Raw genomic sequence first — 24,408 nt, 5'->3', positions numbered from 1 at the left:
CATGTAATAATAGATCACCCAGCCCTCCACCAGTGCACATCTTCCACCACCAAGGTCCCCAGTACCCCCCCCACCTCACCCCTCTCCTCTGCCTCTGTGGCAGACAATCTCCCCCATACTCTCTTTTTGATTGCTTGTTATGAATTGCATGATACGTCACACAGACGCAAGAGCAGCCACGTGCTCCTGGAATTGTATAATTTTAGATCATTAGGATCTAGAGAAATCTCTGCAGCAAGCTGCTTGGTTCGGAGATTCTTTTGTGTCTCTGGACAATAGCCTGGAGTTTGCCATCACTGGACTCATGGACCTGCACTTCTCATTAGGTTCTGGAAGTTGGCAGCCATCGGGGTTCTTAGGGGGCAGGTGGATGACTCCTGCCCCTGTCTGGTGAAGTCGGCCAGGCTTAAAGTCCAGAGCATCTCTGCATCAAACACGTTTCTGACCCTTGCCATAGCCTCTTAAGGCTAGGAACTTGCAGGGTGTGAAAACAAATCAGCAGCCTTCATTCTCCCATAAAGAGTCTCCAGTGTTTCAAGACGGACATCCCATGGATTTAACTTTCCACTGATCACTGATTTTATTCCATCTTGTTTTCCTCCACTGAGACCATAATTGTCTTTGAAACTTGGACACTCTGCCAGTGGAGCCGAAGAAATGGCCAGGCTCCTAGGCCGGGCCAGAGGAGAAATCCCACAGGAAATGACCTTCTCTTGCCCCTGGATTTACCAGAGGAAAGAGAAGATTTACTCCGAAAGAACCACTACCAACATTTAACATGCCAGGTCCACTTCCATGGCTCTCCGGTTTTGCTTTGATCATCTCCAGTATCCAGCGACCTGAAATCTAACGTCCCAGGGTACTTTATTTTAAAGCGCTCTTCCTTGGGACCCCGTTCCTAATGATCTCTCTGTCCCGTGCATGGCTTCATTCAGGTCAGTGTGCAGCTGGAGCCCTCCCCTGCATTCCTCGCTGTCCCGAAGGAGAAGGAACAAGACACCTACTGCATCTGTGCGAACGGCCGGCAAACCGTGTCCTGGGCGGTCACCCCAAAGTCATTAGGTGAGGCACAGTCTCTTGAGATGGGTCTCCGTGTAAGGATGCTCTCTGTCTGTGGGACCCTTCTATCCAGCGCCCCTTCCTTAGGCCAGGATCCCCCCAGATGCTAAGATTTTCATTCTAGGATTTCCAGGCGGCTGCGCCTGCATCCCTACCCTCCGTCTCCACGGTGTATTCTCAGTATTATTCGCCTCTAGCTTGGGCTGCCCCATGCTTATTCTCTATTTTTCCAGAACAAGAAATAAACACTACAAAGCATGGAGCATTTGCAAATGTTGGGGTCCTGGCAGTGGAGAAGAAAGAGGGACGGTGCTCATCTCTCCTGGGTCTTTTCTTTTTCCCTTTCTTCAGGAAGTGTGAATTTCACGGTGAGTGCCGAGGCCGTCAAGTCTGGACAACCTTGTGGGACTGAAGAGACCGTGGTCCCCGAACATGGGAAAAAGGACACCGTCATCAAGCCCCTGCTGGTGGAGGTGAGCGGCCTGGGCATTTGATGGGGTACAGCGAGTCAGCAAACTCTGGTGAATCCAGAGGAAATTCCGAGTCTTAGATAGGATGGCTAAGTAATATGATCGAAAAATATTTCAGAGCATCTATCGCTGACCCTAGCATTCTCTCTATTCATAATTTTCCCTGACTTTATCATGGCCCACCTGTTTCCTTTTCTTTTGTTTGTTTGTTTGGGGGCCACACCTGGCAGTGCTCAGGGGTTACTCCTGGCTCTGCACTCAAGAATTACTCCAGGCAGTGCTCAGGGGACTACGTGGGATGCCAGGAGTCAAGCCCAGGTTGGCCCAGAGCAAGGCAAATACCCTACCTGCTGTACTATCACTCCAGCCCCTTCCATGTATTTCTTTTACTGTTTTAACTCATAGAAGTTTTGCACAACGTATTGGCAAATCGGTTTCAATTCTCTTCACCCTCAAGAAGTATGCAATTACCTTATCAATACTCTTTGTCCTAAAAGTCGGTCCATTCTCATTCTAACCCGTTTTTCTTTCCATCTAAAGCCTGAAGGACTGGAGAGAGAAACAACATTCAACTCCCTGCTCTGTGCATCAGGTAAGAGTCAGCCATTGACCAAGGTAACATAGACTAAAGTTTGTAAGACATTTTGAAGCTCAGAGTACTTTTGGCATTGATCCTTTATTTTCCTTCTAAGGCAAATCCAAAAAAAAAAAAATAATAGAAACTCAATTGCCAAATGAGGGAATTGGTTCTTAGGTCTTTGATTTAAAAAAGATAGAACATTAGGAGGGACACCGCTTCAGAACTTTAGATATGATGCTTAGTTCTGACTTCTGCTTCTTGGATATCCTCAGAAAAAGACAGCGGAAATGTCCATAATGGGCCACATGTTTGTGTCTTTTTCTAGGTGCCGAAGTATCTGAAAAATTGGCTCTGAAATTGCCACAAAATGTAGTTGATGAATCTGCTAGAGCCTCATTTTCAGTTTTGGGTGAGTGCCCTGCCCTTGTTTGACATTCTACTCTATTGATAGTTTACACTATATTTATTTTCCATAAATACTCAAAATAATAACTTTCTTTTTTTTCTTTTGATTTATTGCTCCCAAACATATGTCTATGCCTGAAAAACTTACCCTAATCCAAAATTCACAATTCTTTATCTCAGGTGATTATCAATTTATTTTTAGTAATTCTGATAAAATCGCATGTATCATCATTTTTTATTTTTCCCGCTCGAATGTATCATCTTTTCTGACGTTACATGTCTCTGTTCCCTAGGAGATATTCTGGGCTCTGCCATGAGGAACACACAAAATCTCCTCAAAATGCCCTATGGCTGTGGAGAACAGAATATGGTCCTCTTTGCTCCGAACATCTATGTTTTGAATTATCTAAATGAAACCCAGCAGCTGACTCCAGAGGTCAAGTCCAAGGCCGTTGGCTACCTCAATACTGGTGAGTGAAAACTTCAGAGCTATTCTAAGAACAGATTAGATTGCAGGGTGTGTGTGTGGTGGGGGGGGGGGGGGGAGTTGAGTCACTTCTCACTATGATACACTAGTTTACCCTTCTACGGCAGTTACTATGATGAGAACACTGTGACCATTAATTTAATGGAAGCTGTGGCTTCTAACCTCCAATAAGATGTGTAGGACTTGATTCATTTAATAGTCTAACATGTGGCAGCATAGACTAGGTGGTAAATGAGAGAGGATGAGGAACTCTGGGAATTCTCTGGCAGTAGCATAAATAATTTTCCATGCTGTTTCATGAACTTTCCACCGCAGGTTACCAGAGACAACTGAACTACAAGCACTATGATGGCTCCTATAGTGCTTTCGGCGAGCAGTACGGTGGCGGCAAGGGTAATACTTGGTAAGAAAAAGGCAATTTTTGAAGCTCTATTTTTGTGCAAGATTTTAAAAAAATGTATTGACAAGTCCCAGGAACTCTGTCACATAAGTATTATTAAACCAGGTTGGTTAATACAATAAGATTAGCAAGATATAAAAGAAGAAAAATTGAGATTCCAATATATGTAAGTAAGGCTTAGCTACAACATTCTTCCTGTAATCATACACCTAGACACTTTTTCTAAATTATCTAATTTTTGATAAAAATACCTTCTTTAATCATGCATTTTAAAATGACATAGCCTGTGAATATATATATAATTTCTAGATAAACCGTTTAACTTTAATTTACATGGTTTATATCAATGGTCTTCAACCACCAGTCCATGAGCCAGGGCTGGTCTATGGGTGGAGAAATGATGAAAACCAGTAGTCTTCCACAGTGGTTATAGCCAGTCTGTGAACTGGTATGCAGGCAGGTGCCAGTCTACAGGTGGATAAAGGTTGACAAAAACTATTTTAGATGATGCTTATTTTGGCTGAAAAAATAAGTTCTGTAAGGAAGTGAGGAAGTGAGACAGACCCAGCCCCTTGGGGATTTTAAAACGCTATAAAAGAGTGTTTTTTTTTTTATCCCCAAAGGAAAGCTTCATTCAGAAGTTATTTCATGTAAGAACTATAGCACTGTAGCACTGCCATCCCATTGTTCAGTTGTTCATCGATTTGCTCGAGTGGGCACCAGTAACGTATCCATTGTGAGACTTATTGTTACTTTTTTTTTTTTGGCCTATCAAATACATCACGGGTAGCTTGCCAGGCTCTGCCGTGCGGGCGAGATACTCTCGGTAGCTTGCTGGGCTCTCCAAGAGGGATGGAGAAATCAAACTCGGGTCAGCCACGTGCAAGGCAAACGCCTTATCCGCTGTGCTATCTCTCCAGTCTATGTAAGAACTATATATGAGAAAATTTTTCTTTCCTTTAGAAGGAAATTTCTAGAGAAAAGTTTGAAGCCTTACTCAAAGAAAACCTCAGGGGCTGGAGCAATAGCACAGCGGGTAGGCCGTTTGCCTTGCATGTGGCCGACCCGGGTTCGATTCCCAGCATCCCATATGGTTCCCCAAGCACTGCCAGGAGTAATTCCTGAGTGTAGAGCCAGGAGTAACCACTGAGCAATGCTGGGTGTAACCCAAAAAAGCAAAAAAAAAAAAAAAAAAAAAAGAAAGAAAGAAAGAAAAGAAAAAGAAAGAAAACCTCAGTACTTTAGTACTTTCAGAGTGTTTAGGCTTTCTATAGCAAATGTGTTATGACTCAGGAGGGAAATGTGAAGTCTAGCATATTCCTCAAACAGCCTAAGGGAGGTGAGCGCTCTGATACACAAGAAGGCCTGGTGGGTAACTCATAGTGAGGAAATGCGTGACTATGAAGCCATTACAAGAGTACCCATATCATCGCTTCCTCCCCTGCTCAGGCTCACGGCCTTTGTGCTCAAGACTTTTGCCCAGGCTGAAACTTACATCTACATCGACAAAGCACACATCAACCAAGCCCTCACCTGGCTGTCCCAGAAGCAGAAAGACAATGGCTGTTTCAAGAGCTCTGGGTCACTGTTCAACAATGCCATGAAGGTAAAGCGCTCTTGGCAGCTAGGTTTGAATTGTTCATTATATCCTCTGAAAGAAAATGAAAGGATTCATTGGTCTAACTCTGTGAAACACAGTGTAGAAAACTCTCAAAATACTTTTTTTCTCCTTTTGGGGTCACACCTGGCAATGCACAGGGGTCACTCCTGGCTTTGTACTCAGGAATTACTCTTGGCGGTACTCGGGGGACCATATAGGATTCTGGGAATTGAACCCAGATTGGCTGCATGTAAGGCAAATGCCCTACCCACTGTACTATATCTCCAGTCCCTCAAAATACTTTTTAAGATATAGTACATATGCCGGCTATTACACAAAGTACCTATTCAAAAATCACACACACACCCCAGGAAAAAATAACCATTAGTTTAAAAGATTTAGACACACCCATAATTCAGTGAGGCACTGTTTACAATAAGCAACTTGTGGAAAGAACACAAGTTCCCCCAAACAGATAACCTGATAAAGAAAATGTGGTGTATGTGTGCACAATAGAATCCTATCCAACCAGGACAAAAACAATGAAATCAGCTCCTTTTGTGACAACAGAAGACTGAAGGTAATTAAAGTAAATATGCATGAGAAAGACAAGTATCAGGCCATCCCGCTCATAATGAGGGAGATAGAGAATCAGAGCACTGGTGTGAACAGACAAAGGAAACAAACCTAGAGACTCAGGCCTGGGGCTTTGGTTCCTAGGGGGAGGAAGGCAGAGATCTCCTCTGGGTGTGGTGGAACTTCCTGGCACCTTAGTGGTGGGTGTGGAGTGATCACATATTCTTTGAAAAGGCATATCGGAATATATGCAGTTGAAAAAAGATAACTAAGACTATCTTAATTTTTTTTAAAGTGAGTTATTCCTTAGAGTATCTGAAGAAAATTATAGTGGTAAGAAATAGGGCATGAAACTTAAGGTTGGTTGTGATACTTTGTCCCATGGGATGAACATAAATAAGAATCAGTTGCAGAATAGCAGAATTCAGAATGGAATAAGAATGATTTCAGGTGATTAAAAGTTCTTTCTCGGTCCCTCCCTCTCCTCTTCCTTTCCTGGTGACTCTCTCCTCTCCCTCAACTCCTCCTCAACCTCACCCCTTCCTCTTCTGCCACCGACACCCTCTTGCAGGGAGGAGTAGAGGATGAAGTGACTCTCTCTGCCTATATCACCATTGCCCTGCTGGAGGTTCCTCTTCCTGTCACTGTGAGTATCACCTGAGTCCCCGGGGGGAGAAGTGGTTCTGTTGGCAGCGCCACTGCTGACCTTCTGTCTGAAATAATCTCCACGAAGAGCCAGAACCAACGTTAACTTTCCTGGCCCACCCAGGGGCAGGCCGAGGCTTCCAAGCAGTGCCTAGGGCCCCTCCTGGTGATTCTTGGCCAATCAGTGCCGTGATTGAGTGCAGAGACCAGGGTATGTGCAGCTGAGGCACTGTGGTGGGGGCTTGCCAGACCCACCAGAGCAGTGCTCAGGGACTTCCAGAGCTGTACCAGGTAATGGTCATGTTTGGGGAACCGTGTGGTATTGAGCATCAACTAGGGTTGGGCCCACGTAAAGCATGTGTCTTCCTCTCTGTACTATGTGGCCTCCAGCTTTGCTGTGAAAAGCCAATACTTCCTAGATAAACAGAGATTTGGGTCAGTATGTGGAATTGTAGCACCGTCATCCCGTTGTTCATTGATTTGCTTGAACAGGCACCAGTAACGTCTCCATCGTGAGATTTGTTAATGTTTTTGGCGTATCGAATACGCCTCGGGTAGCTTGCCAGGCTCTGCCATGCGGGCAGGATACTCTCATAGCTTGCCGGGCTCTCCGAGAAGGACAGAGGAATCGAACCTGGGTCGGCTGCATACAAGCCCTAACCACTGTGCTATCGCTCCAGTTCCAGCAATGTCCCAATGTTCCTAACACCCTTAACTTTATAACTACAGGCACACATACATGCATAAACACGCACACACACAACTCTGAAAAGAATAACATCAGATAATACTATTATTTCTATCCTACAGTGGAGCATACTTGGATGAGTGTGTTCTCAAAACCTCTTTACCTTCTGTGCTGTGAGGTTTGTGTTGGGCCTGGGAATGCCAGTTTCAGCTGTTCCCAAGACTCAGCTTCCTTCTTGGGCTCCTTCCACAGCACCCTATTGTCCGCAATGCTCTGTTCTGCCTGGAATCCGCCTGGAAGTCAGCTAAGGAGGGCGCCCATGGAAGCCATGTCTACACCAAGGCACTGCTGGCCTATGCATTTGCCTTGGCAGGTAACCAGGAGAAGAGGAAGGAAATTCTCACATCACTTGACACGGAAGCTGTAAAGGCAGGTGAGTGTATACTTGAGATCTTCTAAGGGCCTCTGTGAGGGTAATAATAGCATTTACCTCATGGAAACAGTATTTAACTCCTAGTATTAAAGGAGTCTTATGAAATGAGCATAAGTTAGGGTAATGCACTCGTGTAATTATTTTCTTTGTTTTCACCTTTATGATTATATGACAACATACCAGGCAAGGATTGGATGTATATTAGAAGCTGTTATCTTGATCACACTAGCCAGTATTTATCACACTTATAAATATCATTATTTTAAGTTTAGGGCCACAAAAAGATTTTCATTATTGTATAAATAGTATCATACTTTTATTATTTTTCCCTCTTGATTTCTTGTCTGCTGGCTTTTTATTTTCCCTTAAGTTCAAAATTATGCAAATAAGTGTTGCCCTATCTATGTAGGTACTGAGATTTCAAGTTCACAGCTGTACATGTTATAATATATAAAAGCGTGATCATTTATATGAAGTCTCTCTTCATGGATTTTATTTCTTATTTTTGCTTTTTTGGGGTTACACCCAACGATGCACAGGAGTTACTCCTGGCTCTGCACTCAGGAATTACCCCTGGCGGTGCTCAGGGGACCATATGGGATGCTGGGAACCAAACCCAGGTCGGCCGTGTGCAAGGCAAACGCCCTACCCGCTGTGCTATCGCTCCAGCCCCTTCATGGATCTTTTTTAATGTGCTGCGTCTGCACAGCAGCTTCAGAGAAACTTCACCTTCAGTCTCCGTGGGCGGGCGGGTGTGCAAGCATTTCTGAGTCATACTTGGAGGACTGAGTTGCTGAGGAGGAGGAGAAGCCCAGCTTTCCTCTTGGCTGGATCCCCCCGATTCCTCTCCACAGAGCAGTTTGCTGCCACAGCACTGTCAGACACTACCATTTCTCACCCTTGTCTGTCTTTGATAAGGATTACTCAGTTTTTCTTTTTTTTTTTTCAGATCTAATGAGAATGAGCCCCGTTCTCTCATTCCTCTGTGTCCCTCTCAAGAAATTTCTAAAAGAAAACTCTTTAGAAAACTTTTACCCTCCATAAGGTCTAGCAAACATCAAAATTAGAAAGTTACCACAACCCATCATAAAACTCGCTATGCTCTTTTTCTCCTCAGCTACTCCTGCTGTTGTGCATTTGTTTCAGATCTTACCTTCTAACGTTAGAAACATCGTCTGCCTTAGCCTGGCAGAGAGAAACAAACCAAATTCAGATTTATGCAAAAGGAACAACACCTAGAATAATTTCAAGACAGAATAATTCTGGGCTAGAGAAGTAATACAGGAGATAAAGCATCTGACTGGAGTTCAAATCTCCGGTGCCATGTAGATCCCTAGCTCACCACCAGGGGTCAGTCCTGAGCACTCTGGAATAACCTCAGCACCACCTGGTGCATTTCACCACTGGCTTTGGCACTTTCACTTAAAATCAAGCATAAATGCATTGTCATTTATAAATCTTCTTTTCTTACCTGTAGATAATTCCATCCACTGGGAGCGACCTCAGAAACAGAAACCCAAGGCACCAGTGGATCAATTTTACCAACCCCAGGCTCCCTCGGCCGAGGTGGAGATGACGTCCTACGTGCTCCTGGCTTACCTCACAGCCCAGCCTGCCCCGACCTCAGAGGAGCTGTCGACTGCCACCCACATTGTGAGGTGGATCACAAAGCAACAGAATTCACAGGGGGGCTTCTCCTCCACCCAGGTTGGTGGCTAGGCTTTAACTAACGAAATATTGGAACAAGACATCTAATACATAAAGGGGGGAAAAGGATGAAAATGATTTGGATTGAGGAAAATATTAGTTGCAGTCAGAAAGCATTTGAAATTGGGAGAAGGAAGGAAATAGCTTTTTGAAAATGGAGCAAATGATTTGTGTGCACAAGACCCTGTGTTTGATCCCCAATACCCCATGGCCTCCCACTGTCACTGCTGGCTAAAGCACTATTGAGAGTGGCCTCTTAATCCACAAGCCCTGCTGGAGAGCCCCCACAAAAATATATTAAGAAATTCAAGTTCAAGAGAGCAGAGAATGCTAAGGACTGGCGCACACTCCCTCTGTTATTATCTTTTTTTCTCTTTTCAGTAACAATTCTACCTTCATGGAGCAAGAGTGGGGCACAGGGACATCATAAACTCATTGGCCACAGCAGAACACTTTTGGCATCTGCCATTCCTGAAATTCTAGGAGTTGGTTTTAGAGCTCCCAGGAGCACCACTCAAATTTCACCTTCTAGGGTCATCTTCTTCTGTTTTCTTTTAATACATTTCATGCTTTCCCTCCCATTTCTTCACATAAAAACATCCATGTATTAGGAGCATAAAGAACTCTGAATGGAAAAAAATAATTTTGTTCAGACAGTTAGCATTTATTTCTTAAAGATCTATCAGTTATAAAGGTTTTTATCCATATTCAGTGTTGGTGAGATTTGTGGCTATGCCAATGTATCAGGGGAAATCCAAACTTCCATTGGAAAGGAGAGAGCCAAACGCAAAGGTCAATAACACAAGATCTTGTTTCCGCTGAAGATAACTGAAACATGGCACTGACAATGTCTGCAAAGGACTCTCGGGTGGGGCTGACCTTAGTGGGAGAGGAGAGCTTAGCTTGGGAAGAAGCAGATGAAATCTAGGTAGAATGGTGGCAGACTCAAGCACAGTTGTCAAGGAAGAAATCTTAGACGAATAGCTAATGCTAATAAATGATCCCGTAGATAAATATATCCATGTAGCCTCTTCAACATATATTGAAGAAAGGATTGCTTTTCTGATCAATTAAGTAAACTTGTACGGTCTGCAGTCCAAAGCACAGGTGCGATTCTATTACCTATCTAATGATTCCAGTCCATCTTGAAATTAGAACTCTATTATTTAAGTAGCAAGAACCAACCAACATCGCCTCTGTGGCAGCTGACTCGAGCCTGTGGTCTTTGCGAGGTTTTCCACACCTTACCCTTTCTCTCACTTGCTTCTTTCAGGACACAGTTGTCGCTCTTCAGGCTCTGTCCAAGTATGGCACTGCCACTTTCACCAGGACTGCGAAAGCTGCACAAGTGTCCATTCAGTCTTCGGAGGCATTCTCCACAAAGTTCCAAGTGGATAACAACAACCGCCTGTTGCTACAGCAGATCCCATTGCCAAAGGTGCCTGGAGAATACAGCATGGCTGTGACAGGAGAAAGATGTGTCTATCTCCAGGTGAGAGGGGGCGGGCGGGGATGGAGGTCCACAGTAACTTCTCTCTGAGAATCGTCTGCTCCACCAGTGGAGCGAAAGAAACGAGGAAGCTGAGAAGAATACTGTGCACGAGAGAAACACAGACATCCTGTTGTTTTTGCTGTTCCGCAGACATCTTTAAAATACAATGTTCTCCCAGAAAAGGAAGTCTATCCGTTTGATTTGGAGGTCCACACTCTGCCCCAGACCTGTGATGGACCCAAAGCCCATACTAGCTTCCAGATATCACTCAATGTCAGGTAAGACCTTTGACTATGTCAACTAATCCTGTTACAGCAACTAGTCTTCTTGCAGAAAATCCTTCTGTTGCATGGTGTGATGGTAATATTTCACTCCGTTTATTGAAAAAAAAGCAATGTGTACTCACGTTAAAACTGAATTTATTGAAGGTGGGGCTTACATTATACATTCCCTGCCTTCAGAATCCATTATTGCCAAACCTCATTATTCAAGGATTCTTGATTCCCCTTAGGAATAACTGAAAAAAAATAATATTTACTCCCCAGTCTCTGATCTAAATTTTTAATATAATGATTCATCCTGATTTTATTGTATTATGCTGAAATCTTTTATATCACTTCTTGCTCTACCCAGATAGGTACTCAGAATTCTTGAAAAGCCTGAAGCAAGGGAAATACCATCTCTGTAGGTAGAAGTCCTATAAGGAAACAAATCTTAGATTTTATATAAAATAATTTAGAAGGGTGGGGGCTGGAGCGATAGCACAGCGGGTAGGGCATTTGCCTTGCACACGGCCAATCCGGGTTCGACTCCCAGCATCCCATATGGTCCCCCGAGCACTGCCAGGAGTAGTTCCTGAGTGCATGAGCCAAGAGTAACCCCTTTGCATCACTGGGTATGACCCCAAAAGCAAAAAAATAAATTAATTAATTAAATTAAATAAAAAAATAATAATAATTTAGAAGGGGCAGAGAAATAGTCCAGCGTGTAGGGCACTTGCCTTGAATGTGTCTGATCAGGTTCCATCCCCAGCACCACATATGGTCCCCGACACCCTCCAGGAGTTATCTCTGAATGGGGAGCAGTGCTGGGTTAGCCCCCAAACAAATACACACACAAAAAAAGTGGGGGAAAATATTTAAATAGCTAAGAGCTTACCAAAAAGTATTTGTATTCAGGAATATTTTACCCAGTTGGGATTAATATTCCGGAAGGATGTTAAGAAAAAGTATGTTTGAAAAATAACTGGTAGTGAGTAGAGGTCTCAGGTCCAACTAGGTATCTCTTGGATGGAGCTTTCTTAAAATATAGATCCACACACTTAAGTACAGTCCACACACCAGAGTTCTGATTCATCAGGTTACAGTAGACCTAGTCTCTGTGGCTTCAATGACTCCTGATCGGTACTGATGCCTTCAGTCTTCTAAATCACTGCATAGAATATATGGGAGATGTCGGTGTGACCTTTCAGGGCAGGGAAGGATTCCTCTGAATATAAATAAATAGGCTATTTCATAACACTGCAAACCCTGATTACTTTCTTCCCGGATCTTCAGTTACACAGGCAGCCGTCCTGCCTCCAACATGGCGATCGCTGATGTGAAGATGGTCTCTGGCTTCATCCCCCTGAAGCCAACAGTGAAAATGGTAAGTTTCGACCCAGGAGGCAGTGTCATTCAGTGATTCATGAATCTTCAGTTAAAGACAATATTAATATTAAAATCAGCCTCTATCAAATTCCAACAAACCCATTATAAGTTGAAAAAACTATTAGACTAAGAATGTATGTCATACACTAAATCTGCTTAATTATAAATTTGCACTAGCAAAGACACCAAACACAAAACCTGTTTCATGATTAGGTGTTAACATGCGATTTGCTGGATACTGTACTGAAGGTGTAACACATGATCATGTAGCTACCTGGGAGTTGGGATTAGCTGCTGGTTCCCCATTCTCTCATGAGAGTGAATCTTTCTGCATATTGTTATCCTGGGGAAAGATCAAAACCCCAGACTGGAAGTGTGCTTCCTACACGTATCTTTCTTTCACACCATAATGAAGTCAAAAAGATTTATCAATTAAATTATAATAGTCTAGGACTCTACATCAGACTGGAGCAATAGCACAGCGGGTAGGCGTTTGCCTTGCACGCAGCCAACCCGGGTTCAATTCTTCTGTCCTTCTCGGAGAGCCCGGCAAGCTACTGAGAGTATCCCGCCCTCACTGCAGAGCCTGGCAAGCTACCCGTGGCATATTCAATATGCCAAAAACAATAACAACAAGTCTCACAATGGAGACGTTACTGGTGCCCGCTCGAGCAAATAGATGAACAATGGGACTACAGTGCTACAGGACTCTACATCATCCAAACTCAGCTAATATTCTGCCCATCCACCACCACCTTATTAAACTTTGTAGAAAAGGATCTCAAAATTTTGTGACAGATTTGTAGCCAAATTACTTCTGTTAAAAAAAAATAATACTAGGTCCGAGAAAGATAGAGTGTGGCCAGCTCAGGGTTCAATACCCTGCTCCCCATATGGTCTCCTGAGTCCCGCCAGAAGTGATCCCTGCAGGTAGAGTTAGGAGCAATCCCTGAACAACACCAGGTATAACCCCAGAAACACAAAACAACAATAACAAAACTCTGATTATAAAGATCAGAGAGGGGGCTGGAGTGATAGCACAGCGGGTAGGGCATTGCATTTGCCTTGCACGTGGCCGACCAGGGTTCAAATCCCAGCATCCCATATGGTCCCCTGAGCACCACCAGGGGTGATTCCTGAGTGCATGAGCCAGGAGTGACCCCTGTGCATTGCTGGGTGTGACCCAAAAAGCAAAAAAAAAAAAAAGATCAGAGAGATATTACAGGGATAGTTTTTCTCCCCAAATTGATTTATTAAAGTTGATATACAGTTTAAACTGTAATTTCTTCCAATGAAAAGACATATGAGACGGGATCAGAAGAGACATACAGACCCACAGAACAAAAATGGAGCTAGTCACAGATGAAAATACAGCATATGTACAAATGGCATTATAGATTAATGGACAATTATTAGCAAATAATAGCATGTTTATAGCAAATAAATAGGCAACATTAAGATTTCAAATCAAAAAATACTTATGATTTAAAATTTTGAATTAAAAACCATAAAAGCATTAGAAGCTAACCCAGGTGAAGAGTTTTATGGAATCAATATAAATATCTTTCCAAAATGACATGAAAATCAGAAGCCATAGTAGCAGACATGGTTATAGACATATCACAATCATACACATTATTATAACAAAAACCAAGCTTAAAACATGTAAAAAAATCTATAATGCTTGACAATTCAAAGCTTAATCCCCTCATAATAAATTATTTCTTCCAAATCAGAAAGATACTAAAACCCCCCTCCACCTCAAAATCAGACATAAAGAGAAAATTGAAAAATACTATTACAAGGATTAAAGCTCTTGCCTTGCCTGGGGCTGGATCTGCTTTGATCCCTGGCACCACGTAGGATCCCCTGAGCACTCCCAGGAGTGATCCCTAAGTATAGAACAAGGACTAAGCCCTGAGCACTTCCAGGTGTGGCCAGGAAAAATCCCAAACTGATTATAAGAACTCCTAGCTACACCCAGAGTGGTCTACAAAACATCCTTCTTTTCCTAAAGGCTTAGGATTAACTGTTACCTTTCCCCATTCTTACTACTAAACTTCAGATGACTAGTTGACTCCCACGGATTTTTGGTTTGTTCTGGTTTTGTTTGGTTTTTGGCCAGACCCAGCAGTGCTCAGGGCTTACTCCTGCACTCAGGAATTACTCCTGGTAGGCTCAGAGGACCCTATGGGACAGCAGGGATCTAACCTGGCTTGCCTACATGCTAGGATAAACGTCCTACCTGCTATACTATTGCTCCAGACTCCTGATTGAGTGAGACCCAGGGTTCTGATACAGTTCTTCCACCACTGATTAACACTGCATAGCGGGTATTGGGACTAACAGTCATTCAGTTTTCCAAGAGTTGTGGACTAACAAGTGTCCTGGTCACCCCAGCAGCCTTCAAAGGGCAACTTAAGGGCAACCTTCTGTGTCTTATGCGGGCAACCCTTCTTTTAGAGCTGTTCCTACCAGGGAAAAAAAGGCATCTGCTGGTTCTTACTTTCATGGAGCTTTTAGACTCTTGAGATAAACATTAAAATGTCTGTATAAACGACAAATATTACAGAAGTTCAGTTAAAAATGAACTTGCTGTGAGAACAAGCGAAAATTAAAAAGGTGAAAATGAAAATTTCTGTCACGAAGGACTCAAACGTGAGCTGGATATGGAAATGTGACAGTTGCAAAGTTTAAGAATTTAGTTCCCTTTTCTGAAAAGAAGTTTTTCACAGTAGGTCTCATGTCACATGACTATTGAACTTGTCTTTCAATTTTGCCACATCATTGCCTTTATTTGAAAGAAGCATTTGACAAAAGTAAGTTACTCTGGGCATTAATTTTGTACCAAATTTTAATTGATTTTTTCTTTTGTTTTTAATTTTTTTTATTTTATAAAGTAGTTCACAATATTTGATTACATTTAATACTCAAACACTAATACTACCACCATTACACCTTCCTACCACCATATTTCGAATGTTTCCATCCTGAACCCCAATCCCTGTCCCAAAGCAGAACCCAAATAATACATTTGGTATTGTTTGTTATCAAAAACCACTGAAAATGCCACAAAAAAAGTATCCTTAGAGGAAAGAGTGTGAAGATTGTTGTATTTCACCCAGGGGCCATTAAGCCCTACTTTAAGAGATCACTAACATGTTGTTAAAGGTTGAGCCTTGTGTGTGTGTGTGTGTATATATATATATATCTTTTTTAAAAAACAATATTTCCCTCTAAGATTGGTTGCCACCTGCTTTGAAGCCCATCAAATGTAGTGTGGTACTCTTGGAGTGTGGGTAGGATATGTCCTATGAGGTGTCGCACAGTCACAAATGCAGCCACATGGTCCAGGAGTAGGTTTGCTCGTGGTTGAGAGTGGTCTCGAGCATGTGGAGAGTGACTGTGAGCATGGTGGCGGTTGAGTTCTGAAAGTTTTTGGCTGCTGGGACTGGGTCCCTTGGGGCAGGGAGGGGTCTCACCCGCCCCCGCTCTGGGTTGCCCCGAATGAAACAGTTGGGTTCGGGGTCTGGGGGCATGGTTATGGCAAGTGTCATGTTATGCTCCCTTCCGGGAGAGAAGGACATGCAATCTTTTTTTTTTTTTTTTGAGGGAAACATCTGCATATATTTGACTTATACCATTACAAAACTAAAGAGGTTTGGAGATGGAAGAAAAACATGCAATCTTTTAATTGATTTTTAAATAAAATTATTTCCCCCTCTGACTTCTCCCAGGGGTGAGGGTTCTTTGTTAATTGATGTTTGTCATATCTTGATATCTTCAGCTTGAAAGATCTAATCATGTGAGCCGAACCGAAATCAGCAACAACCATGTTCTGATTTACCTGGATAAGGTAAGAGATTGCCACTCGAGCTCAAGAGTAAAGTTTGTTATTTAAGAGCACTGCGTTGGCAATAAATGAAAGCATTTTAGATATATCTTCATGCTAAAAAGAATGAGAATTCCAATTTTATTCCAGTGAATGCTCTTTTTCTCCTTTATTTACATTTCCTCTGGGACGGAAGGGAGAAACCGTTTAATGAAATACTGAAATAGAGGTATTTCTAGAATATCCCAAAGGAATATTTCTCCACAAAATGTCTGCATAGTATCACGAGCTATCTTAATGGTTCTGAGTAATATGCAGAAGTTAGGACTAGTCAGTTAGCAGTAGTATAGAGGGTAGGACATTTCCCTTGCATGTAGCTTAATACAAAGAAAGTCAGCATTACACCCACAATCTAAAAATGGTAAGTATTATTTATTTAAGCAAGAATTTTGACCATACAAGAGAAAAATCAGCTGCCCACCAATAGTTTATACATCCATATGTTTATGTGTGTTATTGTTTATAAATTTTACAAAGCTTAAGGATGTGATGATCAATCTTTTATATTTCTGTTTAAGAAAGCGCAAATATATCTCTGAGGCAGAGAAGGGATACTTCACCAAATCTTCAGATATTGAAAGGGGCACACATCGGTCATGTGTTGGGCCCTGAGTTCAATCAGCATCCTGAGTTCAGACCTAAACACTGAACTATTGGGCTGAGCACTGTGAGGATAGTCCCTATACAAATAAATTGAAATCAGTTTTAAAAGGATCTAGCTTCCCAAAGTAACAAAAACCAAATAAAACATAGATCATGCAGACCCCATAAAGAGACCCATCTACTGGCCTTCATGGGGATATTTTCATTCATTCTGAGAACTTTCTGCATAAATTAGGACCCTATTCATCATCATCATCATCATCATCATCATCATCATCATCATCATCATCCCATTGATCGTCGAATTTCTCGAGCGGTCTCAGTAATGTCTCAATTCGTCCTAGCCCTGAGATTTTAGAAGCCTCTCTTTACTCGTCCTTCCCAACAATGCCGCATTGGAGGCTCTTTCGGGGTCAGGGGAATGAGACCCAGCTTGTTACTGGTTTTGGCATATGAATACACCTGGGGACCTTTCGAGGCTCTCCCATGTGGGCAGGAAACTAACTAGGACCCTATTAGTTTGAAAAAAAAATTAGAAACATGAGTTCTTGAACTTAATTCAAAGAAAGACAGACTCTCTCTGGGCAGTCATTTCATTCTCTCTTGCTTTTCAGGTGACTAATGAGACTGTAAGCTTTTCCTTCACGGTTGTGCAAGACATTCCTGTCAGAGACCTGAAACCGGCCATTGTGAAAGTCTATGACTACTATGAGACTGGTGAGTGACAGCAACGTCGGCCAAAAAATGAAATCCCTACCTGCAGGAATGTAGGTCTGAAAATGTGCTAAGGCTGTTGATTATTCTAACTGCTCTTTTCACTCCATTTGTTCTCCTGTCTTTCACACACTCATTAGAGAAGCTGCCTAGAGTGTTTATAAATGCATCAACTACTAATCAAAATCACTGGTAGGATATTTAACCTGCTTTTATTCAGGCAGTCAACTGTACAACAGTTAAATTTAAGTAACTATAAAATTTGAATGGTCCTTCAGGAAAACACTTTATGTACTAGGAAAGATAATATTAGGTAGCAAAAATCACATCAAGTGAATAATGCTGATGTGTCTGGTACAATTCCTCTCGCAATATTCCAAAGATGTTTCTTCCTCCCTCACTTTCCTAATGATTTTTGTTTTTATTCAGATGAGTTTGCAGTTGCTGAGTACAGTGCTCCTTGCAGCAAAGGTAAGGAATTCATACTTCTTCCAAATGCACTGAGATCCCCTTTGTGTTGTTCTTCAAGTCTCCATCCAATTCTGGTTAAATATTTTCCATTGCAACTCGCTCAAATGTTTCTCACAACACATGTACTATAGGAAAACGCATTCTTGGGGAGAGGATTGGTGGTTGACTACATATAGATAGTCTGATGTGCCAATATACTTAGGTTTCTTTAAGCACGAGACAAACCATATCTAAAAAAAGAAACATTATCTGCTCAGTAAACCAAAATTTATCTCAATTTTCTTTTTTTTTTAATTGAGGTAACATTAGTTTATAAATGTTTTTAACTTAGGAGTATGCAAGGTGCCCTTACTCCTGTCCCACAGTACATATGACCCTTTCTGCTCTCTCCCCTACCTCTGGGTTACCTAGTTTTGTCACCAGAGTCCAAGAGTTTGCTTTCACTAGACATTGTCTATTCCCCTGCTGTGTTTCTTTAGATGAAAAACATGATCCCATGTGAATGAGATCATCTTTCTCCTTCCAATTTATTTTGCTGAGCATGGTATGATCCAGTTGCAACCATGTGGTAGTGAAAGGCAAGCTTCCATTTTTTTCTTAGAGCTGAGTAGTATTCCATTGTGTATATAAACTACATCTTCCTTATCTACTCCTCTGTCTTTGGACACTTGGCTTGTTTCCAGGTCTTGGCTAGAGTAAACAGCACTATGATGAACTGGAATTTTATTTTCTTTCCACTCCCACAGATCATGGAAATGCTTAAGGGACACGCCAATGAAAACAGTTCCGCTGGAGTCCCTGTGCCACAAACTCAGAACTCCATAGAAGAGGAGAGTTTTTGTATCTCTGAATTTTTCATGAATAAATTGTTTTTTGATTAATCTCTATCACCATTTCCTCGTTCAGTCAACAAACAGTTATTACACTTCCGCATAATTCCCAATAGTGTATTCATAGCAATCAAGGAGTTAGATAACTCCCAGAACAGAAAGTCTTACAGTGATATTGATCCAAATGAATTTCCCATGGGGTGTCAGGGGAAATAAGTAATTAGATTATCTATTCAGAGACTATAACATGTGCTTGGTTACGAAGAACCCCAAGAAAAAGGTGAGTGCACTTTATGGACAAATAAAAAAAAACTGCCTTGACCATAAAAGTCTTTCCACGTTTTACAGGGAATAATAAAACACAAAATTGGATAGGTTACATTGAGAACTGCATAATCAATTAGTGCTTGACCTGGTATGGCAGTTATATGTCCTCAGAACCAAATCCATTATTGACTGAAAGATACAAGTAGTTATTAACCTTGGGTCTCAATTTCAGTGAAGGTTGCTAGACCGAGAAAGTTGGGGGGTGATACATACAGAACCTAGTTCTCATGAAGAAATTAACCCTCAAACAGAATGTTACGTGAATGTCTATTTTTCTCCAACTCTGAGCCAGATCAAAGGATGGAACTAACTCCAGGAGACAGCTACAGAACTCACAGTCTCTCTTTACATTATCTATTACACAGAAAGAGGAGCAGAAATCTAGGGAGAAGATATATAGCTAGGGTTGTTCTAAGAATACAGATCTTCATGGGTTTAATATGGCTGAAGTTTTGTGATAAAGAATTCAAAATGACTTTGAAACGATGGTACATACACACAGTGGAATACTGCTTGACTATAAGGAAAAAAGAAATCATGCAATTTGCAGCTATATGGATGGATCTAGAGAGTATCATGCTAAAATCAAGTCAGAAGGAGAGGGACATGTTCAGGATGGGAAATGCAAGCTGAAAGTAGAATATAGGCTGAACATAGTGGCCACTCAATACCTATATTGCAAACCATAACACCCAAAAGGAGAGAGAGAGAGAAAGAGAGAGAGAAAGGGAATGCCCTGCCACAGAGGCGGTTGGGGGGGGGGCCGGGGCGGAGGTGGGAGTGGTGGAGAATGGGCACTGGTGGAGGGATGGATACTCAATCATTGCATGACTGAAACGTAAGCACCCAAGTTTGTAAGTCTATAACTGTACCTCACAGTGATTCATTTTAAAAAAATAATTTAAAAAATTTAAAAAAATAGAAGGAAAGGGACAGGCATGTAATGATCTCTCACATACATGGGATATAAAGAAATGTAGTAGGGGCATTGCAGATTCCCAAAGACAACTGAGAACTGGTCTTCAGTAGGCAACTCCCAGATGGGGCCATCAGGACAATTAGGAGAGAAGTGGAGGAGACATTATGGTGGAGGATGTGCTGCTGGAATGTTCTAAGGGTGAAATCCTACCATTAACACTCATGTAATCATGGCCACCACTTAATACCTCTATTGCAAACCACAGCTCCCAAAAGGGAATGCCCTGCCACAGAGGCAGGGTGGGGTGGAGGGGATGGGGTGGGGGTGGTGAGAGGGATACTGGGACCATTGGTGGTGGAGAATGGACACTGGTGGAGGGATGGGTACTCGATCATTGTATGACTGAAGTTTGTAAGTCTGTAACTGAACCCCACAGTGATTCACTAATAAAAATTTTTTTAAAAAACACTCACGTAAGCCTGCCCCAGTGTTTAAATTTTTTAATATTTTTTAAACGGTTAAACACACATATTCTTGTATAGTTTACTCTGATATCAACATATTCTTATATAATTTAGGCATTTTTCACCTCCCAAGTATTTCTCATTCAATTTGTTCTGCTTGCTGTATGTCCATTGTACCTCAATAAAACTCCTGAAAGGTGGGACTAACAAAAGGAACTTCCCCAGGTAATCTAGTTGAAGAATGACAGCAGCCAGTCCTGGAAGCCAAGTGGGTTCAGAGGCGACGAGGAAGGAGATGACTCAATGGCTAGAGCATTTGCTGTGCAAGTGTGACGCTGTGTATTGCATTCCCAGCGACTTGGTACACATAGAGAAGACGCTGGCAAGTCTCTTATTCGTGTCAGCAGTTCCACTGTCCGGGATCCCCAGGGCCACAAGCAGTTTCTAGACGCACCACAGCCAGGTGTGTGTGTGTGAGAAACACAGCCAAAGGAAGGGACCCTGGGCAGCCCTTGACCCAGCGTGTGAGTCCCACAGCCTGGTGTGAGATCGCCAGAGCATCACCATGCACACACAAACTACAAAATAAGCATGTGTGTGAGCCCTGGGCATCATAACAACATCGAAGGGCAAGAGCAAGGAAATAAAACAGAGTGAATGTGGCTCTGGAGAGGAAAGAAGAGGAAAGCCACCATGATAAGCTTGGGATCCCTCAGAAAGTTAAGCATGATTCAGCAAGTTTACTTCTAAGTATATATCCTAAATATTTGAAAACAATCAAGTTGATACTTAGGATAGCAGCATTTTTTGCAACAAGACAAATTTCCTAGCTAACAAGTGAGTGGATAGTCAAAATGTGTATAAATCTACAGTGAAAAATCAGTCAACTAAAAAGAATCAAGGGGTCAGAGATACAGTACAATGGGTAAGGCATTTGCCTTGCACATGGCCGGCCCTGATTCACCCCTGCACTACATAGGGTCGTTCCCCTGAGCACTGCTAGGAGTGATCCCTGAGTACAAGGTCAGGAGTAAGCCCTAAGCACAGTTGGGAGTAGCCAAACATCACCCCCCAATTTGCTTGAGCGGGTACCAGTAATGTCTCCATTGTGAGACTTGTTACTATTTTTGGCATATCGAATCCTCCTATACCACGGGTAGCTTGCCTGCAGTCACCCCCCCCCCATAGAAACCAAAAAAAAAATACAATAAAATTTTACTATTGCACCAATAGAAATTAAAATAAGAAACATAGTAAGTAAAATATACCATTTCATGGTGGAATATGTGCACTGGTGAAGGGATGGGTGTTCGAGCATTGCATAACTGAGACTTAAACCTGAAAGCTTTGTAACTTTCCACATGGTGATTCAATAAAAGAATAAATTAAAAATATATATATATACCATTTCGCCCGGAGCGGCGCACCTGGCGGCCGGGGACCAGGTGCCCGCTCGCTCCTCTCTGACCACGTCTTCTTACCTCGCCCGCCTGCAGCAGGGGACCCGTCCGAGTGGTTGGCTGACCCGCGAAGCGATGCGGAATGAGATGGAAGTTGCCAGCGGTTATGGAGCTGTCATATACTAGCAGCCTCATTTCGTTTGCGGCTTCATTGCAGCTTCCACTGGAGGATAGAGAAATGCTTGTGAGCGGTGGAGGCCAGCCTTACCCTCGGGAGAAGGAAGGTGTGGGTGGCCTTTTAAAAACACCTAAGCGCCCATTTCTCCGCGCCCGCACCCCCAGAATGACTGACGAAGAGGATGGAGCTGCTTGGGACACCGGCAGCCCACCAGCAACCTGCAGTATGTGACTTGAGAGTTTCCGCCAGGTCCCCCGAGCGGGGGCCTGGCGTTTCTCTTTTTTTTTTTTTTTTTTCTTTAATCTATCTCTCTTCCCCTCAACCTCTGGGCACAGCACAGCATCTATCCCACTTCTGAGCACAAAATGGAGAGACGCACCCAAGTGCGCGGCGCGGCTGGCGGGGGATCGAGGGCGGGGAAGTACCGGTCTCCGCCCACATCGGACACTTAAAGAGAGTGCAGCCACGTGGGCTTTCCCATTTCTCCGCGCCCGCACCCCCAGAATGACTGACGAAGAGGACGGAGCTGCTTGGGACACCGGCAGCCCACCAGCAACCTGCAGTATGTGACTTGAGAGTTTCCGCCAGGTCCCCCGTGCGGAAATCTCTCTCTCTCTCTCCTTCAACTTTCTCCCTGGACTTTAGACAGAAACCCAAAACCGCGCGGCCGCGGCAGCGGCCGCGCGACTTAATGTCATCTTAGTATCAGCAGTATGTAATGGTTCCTTCTTAATGGGTCGGACTTTTGTGGGTGATCCTAACAAGAATAGTAAGTATTTTGTTGAAATATTGAAGGCAATCAAAATGGTAGCCATCTCTCTAGACTGAACTAAGCTATATCCCCACGCTGGCTGAGAAGAAATATCCTTCTTTCTCGGGAAGAAACGTGGCGTGGTGTCAAACATAGTGTGATGTCCATTAAGCAAACAGACCTGGTGGCGTGGGAATGGGAAATAAGGGGAAAAATTAGGTACATGGACCAGCGGGACGCTGGTGGTATCTCGAGCCGGAGCCGATATCAGCGCAAGAGCTTTGGTTCCAGAAACTGCTTCCAGACACTCTACTAGACTATCAACTAAGCCAGAGCCCCACGCCGGCTGATGACGGGAAATAACCATCCTCTTCGGTTTTTTTTCCCTTTGTCAGACAGCGTGGCGATTATTAAACAGGCGTGAACTCGGTGGCGCGGGGCAAGGGGGAAAAAGAAAAGTTATGTAACAAACAGCAGGACTTAATATCTCTATATGCTTAGTAATGGAGAATTATCAAATGCCTCATTGGCAATAGGACTGTCTTTTTCTTTTTGGGGGGAAACCCCAGCAACGGTAGTGAGTTGTGTGTTGAAACATGGAATGTAATCGAGATAAGCGCAAATGAAGTGAAACCTATCACGTATAAGGGTGGGGACTAGGGAGGTGGGAGGGGGCGGCAGATAGACTGGGGGGGTTGGGAATGTAAGATGGGCACTGGTGAAGGAAGGGGTATTTGAATATTGTATAACTGACATAATCCTGAGAACTTTGTAACCCTCCACTTGGTGATTCAATAAAAAAAAAAAAAAAAAAAAAAAAGAATCTAGAAAAATAAAAAATAAAAAAAAAATAAAAACAAAAAATATATATATATACCATTTCATTGTAACAGGACATGAAGCATAGGCAGTGTGTCAGGCTTAACAGAAGTGTCACCAGGTCATGCCTGTGGGTGATAAAGGGGGAGAAAACAGTGTGACAGAGTCTCTGTCAGCATACAGGGAAAGGGGTGGACTTGAATGGTCACAAGCCGCTCTCTGGGGTCTCCAGCAGTGAGTGCAGTTCATGCAGTGATCTTTCTGGAGAACCATCAGTCTCTGAAAACCCAGGTGGGGCAATGCAAGAACACACAGAGACTGAGCCCCACTGCTATCTTTATCTTACAGTTTTTTAGAGAGTGGACCAATTATATGCCACATCAGATTAAAAGCTAATATATGAAACACAAGTCTCAATAACCAAAAAGCCAACCGCCCATCAAAATAGGGGGAGAGGAAAGGAACCAACACTTCCCAAGGAAGACACGGGGATGGCTGGTAGGCCTATGAAAAGCGTTCATCTTTTATTGTCCATAAAATTCTAATCAAAGGGACAATGTATTTTCACACCGGTGAGGATGGCAGATATCAAAAAGACTGGAAACAGCAGGTATTGGTGCGAATGTGGTGAAAGGGAGCCCTCGGTCACTGGTGGTGGAAATGCCGTATGATCAGTCTCTACGAAAACACTGTGGAGACTTCTCACAAATAAGAATATGATATTCATATGATCCAGTAATTGCATTCCTTGGTATCTCACCTCCAGACACAAAAGTACGAAACCTTGATTTAGAGAGACGTATGCATGCCTGTGTTCCCTGCAGTGCTCATACAGTAGCCAGGATACGG

General features: G+C 42.9%; 1 protein-coding gene across 1 annotated transcript in view; it reads left to right on the top strand.

Moving 5' to 3' along the window:
* The window catches only part of LOC101549854 (alpha-2-macroglobulin), a 45,305-nt gene extending 26,547 nt beyond the window's left edge, over window positions 1–18,758 (top strand). The window contains exons 20-36 of the mRNA XM_055118153.1: window positions 936–1,062; window positions 1,411–1,532; window positions 2,070–2,121; window positions 2,435–2,518; window positions 2,808–2,984; window positions 3,317–3,404; window positions 4,851–5,007; window positions 6,149–6,223; window positions 7,163–7,343; window positions 8,821–9,050; window positions 10,324–10,542; window positions 10,693–10,820; window positions 12,099–12,189; window positions 15,979–16,047; window positions 17,301–17,403; window positions 17,830–17,871; window positions 18,618–18,758. Of these exons, the coding sequence (XP_054974128.1) occupies window positions 936–1,062; window positions 1,411–1,532; window positions 2,070–2,121; window positions 2,435–2,518; window positions 2,808–2,984; window positions 3,317–3,404; window positions 4,851–5,007; window positions 6,149–6,223; window positions 7,163–7,343; window positions 8,821–9,050; window positions 10,324–10,542; window positions 10,693–10,820; window positions 12,099–12,189; window positions 15,979–16,047; window positions 17,301–17,403; window positions 17,830–17,871; window positions 18,618–18,634 (1,962 nt within the window). The 3' untranslated portion in view covers window positions 18,635–18,758. The remainder of the gene's footprint in view (window positions 1–935; window positions 1,063–1,410; window positions 1,533–2,069; window positions 2,122–2,434; window positions 2,519–2,807; window positions 2,985–3,316; window positions 3,405–4,850; window positions 5,008–6,148; window positions 6,224–7,162; window positions 7,344–8,820; window positions 9,051–10,323; window positions 10,543–10,692; window positions 10,821–12,098; window positions 12,190–15,978; window positions 16,048–17,300; window positions 17,404–17,829; window positions 17,872–18,617) is intronic.
* The last annotated feature ends 5,650 nt before the right edge of the window (window positions 18,759–24,408 follow it).

Source organism: Sorex araneus, chromosome 10 (genome assembly GCF_027595985.1).
Source record: "Sorex araneus isolate mSorAra2 chromosome 10, mSorAra2.pri, whole genome shotgun sequence".
Taxonomy (NCBI): domain Eukaryota; kingdom Metazoa; phylum Chordata; class Mammalia; order Eulipotyphla; family Soricidae; genus Sorex; species Sorex araneus.
The sequence above is the reverse complement of the archived record's forward strand: the minus strand, read 5'-3'. Positions and strand labels throughout refer to the sequence as shown.